General features: G+C 41.0%; 1 protein-coding gene across 2 annotated transcripts in view; it reads left to right on the forward strand.

Annotated features, from left to right (window-relative positions):
* LOC121740265 (phenoloxidase-activating factor 2-like) overlaps nucleotides 1–13939 on the forward strand; it is a 35496-nt gene that overhangs the window by 1037 nt on the left and 20520 nt on the right. Inside the window, exons 2-6 of one of the 2 annotated variants that reach the window (XM_042132919.1) lie at nucleotides 448–562; nucleotides 822–927; nucleotides 1799–1974; nucleotides 2315–2479; nucleotides 3246–3507. In XM_042132919.1, the coding sequence (XP_041988853.1) occupies nucleotides 448–562; nucleotides 822–927; nucleotides 1799–1974; nucleotides 2315–2479; nucleotides 3246–3413 (730 nt within the window). In that variant the 3' untranslated portion in view covers nucleotides 3414–3507. Of the gene's footprint in view, nucleotides 1–447; nucleotides 563–821; nucleotides 928–1798; nucleotides 1975–2314; nucleotides 2480–3245; nucleotides 3508–13939 lie in introns of those variants that run through there. The other variant, XM_042132918.1, reaches the window with a different exon arrangement.

The following is a 13939-nucleotide window of genomic DNA, read 5'->3' on the forward strand; positions in this document are numbered from 1 at the left end:
TTTTCCTGCCTGCCAGCTGTTGGCTTCCTATATCTTTGGAAAGGGGTCATTTAAAAACGCGACGCTTTGCGATGTTGTAATGTGGTAAAACTCTTTGTGTGGTTACTACAAACTGAGATACCTTGTGCTGTAAACAAAGGCAGCTGTGACACAGTTCATACTAGTACGGCTGCCAATGTTTTCCCTATCAGTATACTTTGCATAAATACATATTGTGTCCCTCTCATTGTAAAAAAATGTAACGAAATTGATGAATAAAAAAATTATTTATTTATTTATTATTTATTTAATGTAATTTGACTCACAAATCGTAATTAAATTTTATTACCTCGAAAATCTTTTGATACTTCTGTGTTTTCAAAGATGTAAAATAGGATTCTTAAGTTTGCATAAGATTATAAGGGTACTTACATAAAAGTATAATTAGAAATTATATTCAACTTTTAGCAGGACTGACGAGACCGAATGGGTGAACACGGATTACATAGGGGGTGGAAGCATCATCCACCCATCCGTAGTCATAACAGCTGCACACAAAGTCGAAAACAGGAAACCAGAAGAGGTAAATAGTAAATAGGTACTGAAAAGACAACCAAGCGAAATTATATTCTAACAGTGCTTGTTACTTGTTAGCATTCGCTTGTTTCGATGGCTAAGTTAGATGTCTGAAATTCACACCGCATAGTACACGAAATGCGGCGCGTACGGTGCGGACGAAGTTTCACATCATTCATTATACATACGACGAATTCTAAAATGCGGCGCGTACGATTACCGATGTTAATCAGGCCTTAATATAAGCAACATGTTGTATATTCCAGATTAAATGCAGAGCCGGCGAATGGGACACTGATAACAAAAAAGAAAACCTCCCACACCAAGACAGATTTGTGAAGAAAATTGTTATCCACAAAGATTACAATACATGTAAGTCTTGATACATTTTTCATTGCATGATCGCGATGAATTGCCCGAGAGACATGCTAAAACTGTCTTGGAAGTTGGGACCGGCAATTTATACATCAATCAGATAGATAGATATATAACTATTTATTACTCACAAATTGGTACTAACTAGCAAAATGTGGGCAAGGGCAGAAGAGAAGGAGAAAGCTAAGCCCAAGCAAAGAACACATGATAGCGTCATATTATCCTGCATCTGTATTCTATTCCCTATGTATCATGCTTATTGCTTATCCTTGCTTTCCTATTTCGTTGATCCTGCATTTCTACTGTACCTATAACGTCTAAGTAGTGGTTATAAAGCGGCTCTTGACTCGGAGGTCATGGGTTCGATTCCCGCGTTGGAAACAAGTTATTTCCAAGTTTGGTTAGGACAATGCAGGCTGATCACCTGATTGTCTGGCAAGATGATCCATGCGTCGGACGAGCATGTAAAATGTCGATCCTGCAAATGATCTCTCGCCAGTCGTGTCGGGCTTCAATCCCACTGAGTTATGAGAGTAAACGAATAGAGAGTGCTCTTGTGTAGTGTGTACTGCGCACACATTTAGGTACTATAAAATTACTTCTGGAGTCCTGTGTAACTGGCCTGTTTTCAAAGATACCGGCCACCATCACCGAAACAGTGTGGAAGTGATTTATTAAATAACTCTGTAGTGTAAGGGCCTGTTTCATCAGTTCCTGATAAGTGCCGGATAGGCTATATACCACTTAACTTGACAGATAAATTATGGAGAAACTGTCCGACACTTTATTAGGAAGCGGTGAAACAGGCCCTCAGTCTCTGAATTCGGCTGATAGCTACGTATAACGGAAGCTTTCATTCCTGTTTTAGCGGATTCATACAACGACGTAGCGCTGTTGTTCCTCAGCGAGCCCTTCACCCTGGCGCCCCACGTGGGCGTCGCGTGCCTCGGCACCGACATGCCGGCCCCGGGCACGGAGTGCTACAGCATGGGCTGGGGCGGCGACACCCAACGAGACCAAGAATACTTCACTATTCTGAAGAAGGTTAGAGCATCTATTGTTACATTTAAGTTGTCTGTCTTGAGACTATCGCAAAAGAGTTCGACCTAAACTCATTTGTGACAGTCTCTCTCGAGACTACGATATTTATTTAATTACGAAACCCATGAGGATGCACACACAAACAAATAATATTACGATAGTCTGTCTTAAGACTTTGCTCCAAGTATAACCCTTAAATGTAGCTCGCTCTTTGCAGAATTCCCTAAAGATATTGTTTTTTTTTAATTCATAATTCATTTATTTCATACCATATTACATTACCAGACTTGGTAGACTCCGTAGCTGAAATTTCATACTTTACTTTAACTTCCAACACTTCCAGGTTACTCTGAAGTTGGTCGAGGATGGCGAGTGCGAGAAGACATACCAGAGGGAACTGGAGAACGAGGACTTCACCCTCCATGACTCCCTGACGTGCGCCGCCAGCAAGGGGGACTTGGACACGTGCGTCGGTGACGGCGGATCGCCTCTAGTTTGTCCCGTAAAGGTAGGCAAAAAAATCAATTTTTAACATATACTTACCCTTACATGAATGATTGGTGAGACCAATCATTTTAAATCTAGTTCAAGCATGTACGTCCAAGTTTATTTCTTTAAAGCTACTGGACCGTTTTTGTTAAGTGCCTGACAGACGTACGAACTTAAAGTACGCGGGTTTTAAATTCGCGAACTTACTCGGCTCGCGTCGGTGACACACGAGAATCGCTCATACTGGATTATCATACCCCCAGGCTCGCGGCTCGCGGCTCGCGGCTCGCGGCTCGCGGCTTGCGGATCTTTGCTGACACACAGGCGATTAAGATCGTCGAGCCATAAGTCCGCGTACTTACTCGCACGTCTGTCCCCCCCTTTAGGCTAAATCAAGAGTCAAGGAGTTGCTTTAAAATGTCACTGGCAATCTGGGGTATCCATTGCGTATTTAGGCAATTTGTATTTGATAATAATCCTATGTCAGCAAAATCATAAAGGACTTGACAATGGGTCGGTGGACGGTGACCGGCGGCGTCGACTTCAATTGCGAAGCTTCATACCATAGCCCATTTTGATTTCTGACTTCACTTTTGAATTTGAAATTGTTTTTTGTTTAATTTTCACCCTTTGTCTGACTGCTATTAACGTATTTGTGACGTTACACATACTTAGCACGGCATCAGAAGACATAATTATTATAAAGTGTATCACACGTTTATTTTCTTTTTGTTTCTGTTCGCTTGTTTAAATTGTGTTTGAATAAAGAATTTGATTGTTTTCAGGGATGCGGCGAGGGCCACAGGTACGCCATATACGGCCTAGTGGCTTACGGCATGGGGTGCGGGGAGCAGGACATCCCCGGGGTGTACGTGAACATCCCCCGCATGCACCCCTGGGTCAAGGAGCAGATGGACGCCGAGGGCAACAAGGATTATAGCTTCGATGTTTAAGTTTAATAAATTAAGCCTCCAGTACACAATGGCCCACAATGGCCTACTGCAGGCCATCGTGAACTGTAGACTATGATCACTTGGTGTAAAACACAATGGCTCTTTACTGCCTGGCAATACACTGGCCATCGTCCGCCATCATACACTACTACCCCGTCTACCCAATGGCGATGGCTTGTAGTGGGCCAGCATAGACCATTGTGAAGAGGCTCCTTTGTGAGTAATTTGTTTTTATTTGATTGTAATAAACTGTATATTATTGAAATAAAACATATTCAAATATGTAATTGTAATCAGTTATACCAAATACAGTTCTAGATGGTTGTATAAGCTTATGAAACTATTGGTTGCCTGGAAGAGACTGCTTCCAAGCGTACCGGCCGCTTTAAGAATTTTTCTGTTTTTTCGTATGGACCAAGAGCCACACATTCCTCAGTTTCGGAAAACTAAAAGTTTACCTGTATGTGACCTCAGAGAGTAAGAACGACCAGCAACTATGGAATTTCGGTCGGGTTACTTTATGAGGTACCCAGATTCCAGTTCTGAAGGTCTACTTGACCTTCCAGGAAGCTCAATTTCATAGCTTATATTGTTCGCAGTATGTGGAGGAATCTCGTCTTCCAGTGCTGGACATTTTTGTCAGTTGCTTTCCACTGCTAGACACCCTCAGAGTTTAAAGTCTTTAAGGGCCTGTTTCACCACTTCCTGATAAGTGCCGGATAGGCTATCCACCACTTAACTTGACAGATAGAGTATGGAGAATCTGTCATAAAAGTTGTGGATAGCCTATCCGGCACTTTATCAGGAAGTGGTGAAACAGGTCCTAAGAAAGTTAAAGGGTATCTGGCAATTGTCAAAAATGTCCGGTACTGCAAGACGAGATTCCGCCACTTACCGTGAAGAATACAGGGTGTAACGAAAATAAGTGATAATACTTTAGAGTTTAGGGAGTGTACGTGCCTCGTGTATAAAGTTTATTGTGAAAGTAGCAGCTCTGAAAGAGTAACTTTTTTTTAACTTTCGTATACGCCCCAGCCTCAGGAATTTGCCCACAAATCACAAAAATAATTTTCTCTTTCAGCGCTGCTACTTTTACAGTGAACTCCACACAAGGGTGTAGGGACACATCACACATAATATACACAGTACACAGTTACACACCCTGAAGTATTATCGCTTAGTTTTGTTACACCCGTATAATAGCAGCTCATCTCAAATCTCTACCCTATCAGCTTCAGAAGTCAGAACCCTGTTCCAGCTCACTCGCACTCTGTGCACCATTGACCACCTTTTTTCTGCTAACACCCCATGGACCGTGGTGCTCCACTCCCCGCTTAGCAAAGTTCAGGGCACAACAGCTTGTGTTAAATGATTTTGATGTATTTTCCTTAGAAAATAAGGAAATCGTACATGTTTGTGCAAACTTCAATGGCCTGATAAACTGCGGTTTGTGGTGCACCCGAAGTAGCTGGTGATACATAGTTTCTATACATCAATGTAAAATGTTGTTATTTTGTGAAACATAATATATGGTCGATTTGAGAAACCTCCTCCTTTTTAGATGTCGGTTAATAAATACTAGATATCGCCCAATGGTCGAGATTCGACCTTAGTTTCAACGACATTAGGACTACTACCTAAATTTTGTAAAAAATATTGACTTTGACTTGTTGACTTGTCTTTGGGACTCAGCTGATCTCAGACTGGCCGTGTAAGCATTGTCTAATAGTATCTTAGATTCAATAAAAAAATATAATCTATTTTCAATTTGTCAACTTGTTGTCAACAGACTTCAACCATAAATAAAAGAGTATAATTCGTATGTATAGGCTTGTCACTCAAAAATCTGTCATTTCTCATGCGTGTGTGTTGTAGTGTGTGTAATGTTTTATTTGGTAAAAAAATGTATGATAAAAGCATAATTTCAAAATAATATTAGTTCGATGCACTCCTTCACCATATAAACTATAACTGTGCAAAATTTCATGCACCTACGTTTCCCCATTTTTCGTAAAAAGGGTTACAAAGTTTTTCGTTCGCGTATTAATATTATGATGATGATGATGATTAAAGAATTGTTAATCCTACCACGGATCATATCGCCACGAAGAAGTCGACCACTGTCATGTCTTAACTAGATGTCGCCCGCAACTCCGTTGCGCCAAAATTCGATTATCGCGGGAGAACCGTACATTTTTCCGGGATAAAAAGTATCCTATGTCCTTTCTCGGGACTCAAAGTATCTCCATGCCAAATTTCAGCAAAATCGGTTCAGCGGTTCGAGCGTGAAGAGGTAACAGACAGACAGACACATTTATAATATTAGTATGGAAGTATGGATTAGATGTCAAATCGCATACATTTTGTTAGCGTTTACGATTATCGCTTGCCACTTGTCTAGGCCTGCAGGAAATATAATGAAAAATGATAGTTTATATTACTTTATACTTAAAACAAATCGGCCAAGTTCGTATCGGGCCACGCGCAATATAGGGTTCCGTAGTACCGCTAGTTTTTGATAATTTTTGTGTGGTCAATGAATGTACGTGTATTTATAACTTCGATCACTAATATACAAGATACACAGTCCCATAGAAAACCTCTCGAAAATCTGTCGCCGAGTAATAGAGTTTAAAAAAGTATACATTTATCTAAAATCAACCTTAATCATAGTTATTAAAGATCTTTTTATAAAACAATGTACGTATGCGTGTTTACAAAGCAATAAATTTTTACGAACGACGCACGCTTCAAACTAAATTCCTATATAAAACCATCCGCGTATATATTTAAAGTTTAAATTATTACAGTGCCCAAAAAGAACTTCAATTTTACGGCCACACTTCGCCGCTGGAACAGGGTGAAGTAAAGTATGAGTGGAGTCGAACTGCTCAACATTTTTTTGTTGATTGTAATAATTTTAATAGTCCATTTTTTTTCCGAAGTTTAATGTATAAAGTGTGGAGTAATTATTTTTTACTTGTAATATTATGTTGTTCTAATATGTTTAATGTTATAATTAACTAAAATATACGTGTATACATTGAATATAAATGCTTAGAACATACAACGCTCGCTAAAGTCGGCTTGAAAAATTCTTCGCATATTTGCCGTGCTATAACTGATATCCAATCTCCACATCTAACTGGATCTCGAGGAAACCTAGAAAAAAAATATTCCTCAATAAAATAAATTTTAAACGTGGGAGAGCCATGCTTCGGCACGAATGGGTCGGCTCGACCGGAGAAATACCACGTTCTCACAGAAAACCGGCGTGAAACAGCGCTAGCGCTGTGTTTCGCCGAGTGAGTGAGTTTACCGGAGGCCCAATCCCCTACCCTATTCCCTTCCCTACCCTCCCCAATTCCCTTCCCATCCCTACCCTCCCCTATTACCCTATTCCCTCTTAAAAGGCCGGCAACGCACCTGCAGCTCTTCTGATGCTGCGAGTGTCCATGGGCGACGGAAGTTGCTTTCCATCAGGTGACCCGTTTGCTCGTTTGCCCCCTTATTTCATAAAAAAAATAAAAAAAAAAATAATAATAATTAATAGCGACACCACCAAATGGAACAGAAACACAGTGTGTTACCCGAACATTTCAAGTGGGCATGATAAACTACGATAAATACCTTTAGTACCTATATGAGTATTCGCAATTGAGATGGTTTATAACTCATGTTGATTTATTTACGACTTAATTTTAAAACTGTTTTTTGTTGATTTCTTAACAAAATACCAATATTTACGATACAATTTGTATGAAATACATTAGGATAAAATTAATACTTACCGGAAATATGAAATTCTATCCTGTTTTTGTGTTTTAAACATTTGATTTTTACAATTGTTGAACGAGCACTGGGACATGCTTCCCAGCGGAGCGTTCGAGCACTACTAAATCGAAAGTCCACCAGAATGTTGCGTTTGGTGCTCTTTTAGTGAGGTCGTTTTTTGCCGCGGACTGTGTATCTTGTATATTAGTGATCGAAGATTTATAACGTGTTTTTTTTATTAAAGAAGGCAAGTCGCTGTAGCCCTGACGTCACTGCGATCCATGAGGATCTATTGTGACTCCTTCGCACTAGAGTATCATCCCCAACCCAATACTGCTCATAAATTGAACGATATGTTTGATGTTGGTGCCACGAATTTCCTCTGTGGATGAGTATTGGTGGCGACCAAGGTGCCTGTTCCTGTTCTGTAGTAGAGTAGGACAGTCGAGGAGAAGGTGAATAGGTGTTTCATCCTCCTCCTCACAGAATCTGCAAGTCGTTATGCTACAAATACCCATTTTGTTCAGGTGTTTGTTGAGCTTGCAGTGCCCATAGTTAGGCGTCTGGTAAGGATTCTTAATTGGTAATGGGCATTGTCCAAAAAAAAATCACATGTACTTTTTATTTTTTTTTTTCATTAAAATAGGGTATTTTAAGAATATAAATTAAATAATTTTGAAATTCGTTGGCTAGTTTTTTCTCAATAAATTTTTAAAGTTTCGCTCTGACGTCATCATCGGCCGCAATTGACCTCTGTAGTATGTTTTAAATTTCCTTTCAATCTTATTTATAATGGCTGGTTCGTCAAATACAAGTTCTCATTATGTGAAAGCTGATACGAGAAGCTTACCAAAAGTTCGAAACGTAATGTTGGTCGAATTTATTGCTAATTTAACGCCATTGAAGGTCAAACAAAGGTTAAACATATTTGTTTAAAAATATAAGTAACTAATGGGTATTTTTTTCGTTTATATACAGAAAAACGATCACTGACCTTATTCCTCGAAATGTTTTTGTAATGAACAAAATTAAAAAAAAATGGACAATCCCCATTTATAACGTATTCTACTACTGACTACTAACAACATCATCTCAGTCACGTTCAAAGGAATTTGAACGAAAAGTGCCTTTACATTTCTCAGAATACACTTTTTTTAGTTGATTGACTATAATTGTACCTATAACACAAGTCCTTCAGGTACTTACCACAGGTGACAGGGCCAAGCTGATGTGGTGTGAAGCGTCCATAGATATTATTATTATTATAATTACTCAATAACTTATATGAAGTCTTCTGCCGTGATAGCTTTCCTTTTAAATTCAGGATATTTCCTACTACCGTGAATTTTTTCACATTTCCTGAAGAAGCCGTTTAGCTGGTAGAAGGGGGGGACACTGGACTTTAACGATTTTTTCCACTTTAATTTTTTTTTTTTTTTTTTTTTTTACGGGCTTTGGCCCACCACACATTCCCACCACTGTATCTCCTGTGTCGCCAGGATCGACAGCGGCATCCAACCACGAAAACCCTTTGATATGATCTCAGGGAGCCCGAGGGACATGCTAAAGCTGTCTTGGGACCCGCAACGAAATTAATCAGAAGAAAATAGGAGGAGTAGGAAGAATTCCAGATTCCCTCCCCAATATAAAGCGGGAGACAGCACAAAGTTGCAGTGACCGAAAGTCAAAGAACTGAAGGGGAGAAGCACCACGGGAATTTAACGTTAATAATAATAGTGACTACTATGCTACAGCTAAATTAATTTATTGTGTTAGACTGTTGCCAATAGTAATTGTGACAAAAACGCTTGAAGGCACGGAAGTTCCTAGCGCTGTCCACGAGATCACCGTAGTATGCGACACCAAATGTGCAGAGTAGGTTGTTTAGCATTGTAGTTCTTTCGTCCTGCCAGAGACTGCACTCCCAGAGAACATGATGAGCTGTTTGTTCAAACATGTTGCCTTCGGTCGAGCACTCGCACATGGGTGATGCTACCAGATTAAATCCGTAGAGTTTGGCCTTAAAATTTCCATGACCGGTCAGGAATTGAGAAACGCAGTGATCAATATCCATCCAATGTTTGGATAGTCGTTCACGAATATTAGGGAAAAAATTATAAAGATGTCGCCCTTTGGTGGAACAGTCCCAACGCGTCTGCCATTCGGAGATTAGGCTTTGCAAAGAGTTTTCTAAAGGTTCAAACAATCTTGCTATTTTATTTTTATCGCGAGCGCTTAAAAAGAACGGGTTGTCAATGTTTTTGTTATGATAGTACATTGTCGCACGACGCTGAATCTCAAGGTCAACGGGTAAAACTCCGGCTAACACGGGCAAGGCTTCGGTGCTTGTGGTTCTGTAAGCTTTGCACAAGAATATAAGAGCAAGACGTTGGCTTTGTAGCAACTTGCGACGAGCCGCGCCGATAGTTGCTCTGTCGGCCCACACGGGGGCCCCGTAGCAAATGCTACCAAGGTAAGTAGCAGTGTAAATTAATTTTAGGGTTTTGAATGAAAGGCCCCATGTCGAAGTAGATATTTTGGTAAAGGAGTAAAAGTTGCGTTTCGCTTTCTCACCGGTTTGAATTATATGTTCTAAAAATGTAAATTTATTTTCTAAGTAAAAACCAAGATAACAGAGCGACTGTTTGCGTTTAACGTTAATATTGTCAAGTTTAATGCTAGGGGAAGATATAAGGGAACCTTTTAAAAGAATTTGGTAAGTTTTTTGCGCGGCGAATTTCAGACGATTACGCTTACCCCAGTCAGATATTAAATTAAGACTACTGTTGGCTTTAGACTCAATTTCGGAACGCGAGTTTGCTTGAACGATAAGAAACCCGTCATCGGCGTAACCAACTAGTATACAAAGCGGTGGAAGTGGAAGACTTAACAAATCGTCGAATCCGATGTTCCATAATTTAGGCGAAATTACCGATCCTTGAGGGCAGCCGCACGTTAAATCTTTGACATGTGTACAATGTCCTAGACGAAGCTTAGTTTGACCGTTAGAAAAGTAAGAATGTATTATAGAATAAATATTGCAGTAACACCCTCGATTTTTTAGTTTTAATAGCACCATCGGCCACCAGGCATGGTCGAAGGCCCCGGAAATATCTAATGAAATAGCGACCACGTATTTAGTTTCCGACAAATTAACTATTTTTCTTACTTCTAACGCCGCGTCCACAGTCGATTTCCCGGCGGTGAAACCGAACTGGTGGCTATGGAATTTAGGGCCACCGGGTAGCAGGCGAGGTACGATGAGACGTTCTAGTAATTTACCTAAGCAAGGCAGTAACGTTATCGGACGGTAAGATTTTGGGTCGTCAGGAGGTTTGTTTCCCGCTTTAGGTATTAATTTTATGCAACCGGAACGCCAAATTTTTGGAAATATACCTTCTGCGATACATCTGTTGTAAAAATATAGAATCGATGAATTGGCCGCTAAACACGCTTGCTTTATCATAATATTCGATATTTTATCCTCGCCCGCAGATTTTTTTATAGGCAAAAGGTTTACTATTTTAATAAACTCCTCCGGGGTTGGTACATCTGAGACCGGTGTATGAATGGGGTCTAACATTCTACTCCTAATGTCGCGATGGTGTTCATCATCCAAGGAGGGCTCGTCGTCTGGAATGAGAACGTTTAGATATGCCTTCGCCGTTTCCTCTAAACTACAAGTGTAAGAGTTGTTAATTTTAATATTTGAGAAAAAGTTTGGCTCATTACTACTACTGGGTTTAAGCTCGTGATATAAAGAGGACCAGGGACCCTCTTTATCCAGTCTATTCGCGGCATTCTTCAGCATATTATTTTTCGCTAATGTAACGGCAGCGCGATAACGTGACCTTGAAATGCGTAGGTTATTTAAACTAATTATGTAATTATCATCCGAACGGTCGTGGCCAGATTTACGAAGATTATTAATTTTGCGCCTGGCCCTTCTAAATTCCCGACGAAGATTAAGAAGATTACTGTTCCACCATTTACAGTTGTGATCTTTTTTAAGAGGTCTACGACCCAAGGCTACATCGGCACAGTAAACAAATGTGTTTGACATAATTTCCGCGCACTCATTGACGTTTAAATCCGGCCGAGTGAAGTCTCCGGCATGAGCGGTAATGAGGGAGCGGAATAATTTCCAATCGCCGTTCTTAACATTGTATTTATAGTCATTAGAATTGACTACGGTATCACTCGGGACCGCACGAGAAAACTCGTACACCAGTAAGCGGTGATCACTACATGACGCATCGGGAAGGACACGCCAATTCCTAATCTGTTCTGGACGTACGCGCTAGATAGCGTGACGTCAATCGACGATTCGCCCGTTGGGCTACTATAGGTAGGTGGTGCATCGGGGGTGTTGTGAATATGGAGGTTAAACTCCGCAATAAAGTCTTCTACAGCGGTACGTCGGTCGCGGTCAGTGTACCTAAGCTGGCCGTGCCATAAGGGCGAGGATGCATTGACGTCGGCGCCAATAATAATTTTATTACCCGCGAGAGATTGTAATACGCGGCGAAGTTGATGTAAATGTGGACTTACGGAGTCCGAGTACTGAAAATAGCAGCTTACAACGTAAAATCTAAACTGAGAAGACGAGACCTCGGCTACCGCACAGTGCGACGTCGAAAGGTTAGTTAAGGCCGTGACTGAAAATCTAGACTGAGGTGTGTAAATACCCGCGCGAGCTAGGTTATTAATTTGTACTATCTTCGACCGTAGCGACGCGAGTTGATATTGCTCCTGTACGAGCACCAAGTCTAAATTGTAATCGGAAACCAACTTTTCTAATTCTATCGTTGCGTGCTTATTATTGTGGAGGTTTAACTGTCCTATATTTAAACTATCCATACCGAGTCGTTAAAATAAGTTGCTCCATTTTAGACTTATACGTAGGACAATCTGGGGAGCCTGTGGGGTGGTCGGTCGGTTTTTTATATCGCAAACAACTACCGCAAACCGGCTTAAAGTCGTCTTTATCTTTTTTTGGGCAGCTATCCGAGCTATGACCTTCAGCGCAATGTTTACAGCATGGCTTTGTGTCACGACAGAATTTAGCGGTGTCCCCATACTGTTGACAGTTAGCGCAGCGCACGAGTTCGACGTCATCTACAAAGCGACACATCGCCCAGTCGATAAAAAGTTTTTCTTTTGTTTCGATGAGGTGTTGACGCACTTTAGGGTCTAGTTCGATACCTATCCATTTGCGGTTATTGTATTCTTTGTTTAAAATACGACGTCTTACTATTTTTGTCGAACTCATGAATTGATCTTGTGTCACATTAATTTCGCCGTTTACGTTTTGGTTGTACAGGGATAATAGAAAATTATCGTCTGTAATGTGTTGTGGAACATCTTTGATGAGGATGCGCGGGCTACGCCCCTTGGGTGTCTCGAGACGGAGGCCGGCAGATTTTAGCGCTTCGACTGACTTTAATTTTTTAACTTGCGACTCGCTCGTGAGGCGCAGAAGCACGCCCGAATTAGCTGTTTTCTTAACGCCGTGAAATTGAAAACCGTCGGCCGGGTTTATGACCTTCATCAAAGCCTGCTTGGTCTCAGTTGCCGATTTTAATTCCGCCGATTTTTCTTGCGTGGGGTAGGCTATAACACATGGGAGTGGTTTACGTGTCTCGACGGGGGGAACCGATTTCGCGAGTTTCAGTTTGAGGGCCTCGGAATAAGAGACCGGAGTCGCCGCGGGGGCCGGTTTCACGACCTGATTAAGTTTAACGGATAGTAAATCTCGCTCCAAATTCGCGACTTTGGTTTCAAGTGACGAGTTTTTAATGGCAAGAAGAGAAACTATGGTTGTCAGTTTTTGTGTTAAGTTCATTATATCGGATTTATTGGCAAAGTTATTGCGCCTCGAGACAGTGTCGTTAGCGAATTCGTTAATTTTTCCCAAGTAGGAGGACGCTTCACGGACTAACTCGCAGTAATTAAACGAATCATCGACTGCGCTGCTAGTGTCTAATAATGAAATTACCGGGGACTGCGGTTCGTCCCTTATGGGTTGGTGACGTTTTTCGACTGGTGACACGGATGAAGGCGATAGTTGGGACAGCAAACGTTTGCCGGTTGAAGTTGGCGGGGAACGAGGTATGCCGTCCCTTCTTTCAAATGGGTTGGTATTTTTATCTGGCGGCATGTTATTATGGCTAGACATTATGTCTTGTTTTCAAAGTTAACAACAACAATAACACTATTTATGACTAGCTGATCGCAAGGCCGGGCGCCCGGCGCAGCGCGCGCGGTACCGACGATACAATATTTTTACCTACCTACAATTCCTTACTGTTAAAAATGAACAAAGGAAATTACTTACCGAGTTTAAATCCAATAAAATACGGGCAAATGTGTTCAAAAACTTACAGTAAACGTAGATTACACCGTTACCTAGCTTTTTACACACACTCAGCACGCAGTTAACGATTTTAACCACCGAAAACGATTTTAATTCCCGGAGCGCACGTCAGACGATGTTAACCGTACCGAGTTCGCGGAGGGAGGGGGGGGGGGGATTTTCCACTTTAAAGCTTCATATTTCAAAAATGGATGCCTAAATCGCGAAATGATTTTTAAATACTCGTAATATTTAAAAAAAACCTATCCAACGACACCCCACACGGTGGGGTGGACACGAAATAAAAAAATCATCCCCGCTTTGTGTGTACCTACCATAAAAAAAGTTTTATATACTTATACTTACCATTTTGTCGGCATCATTAATCCATGCCGAA

Source organism: Aricia agestis, chromosome 3 (assembly GCF_905147365.1).
Source record: "Aricia agestis chromosome 3, ilAriAges1.1, whole genome shotgun sequence".
Classification (NCBI taxonomy): Eukaryota; Metazoa; Arthropoda; class Insecta; order Lepidoptera; family Lycaenidae; genus Aricia; species Aricia agestis.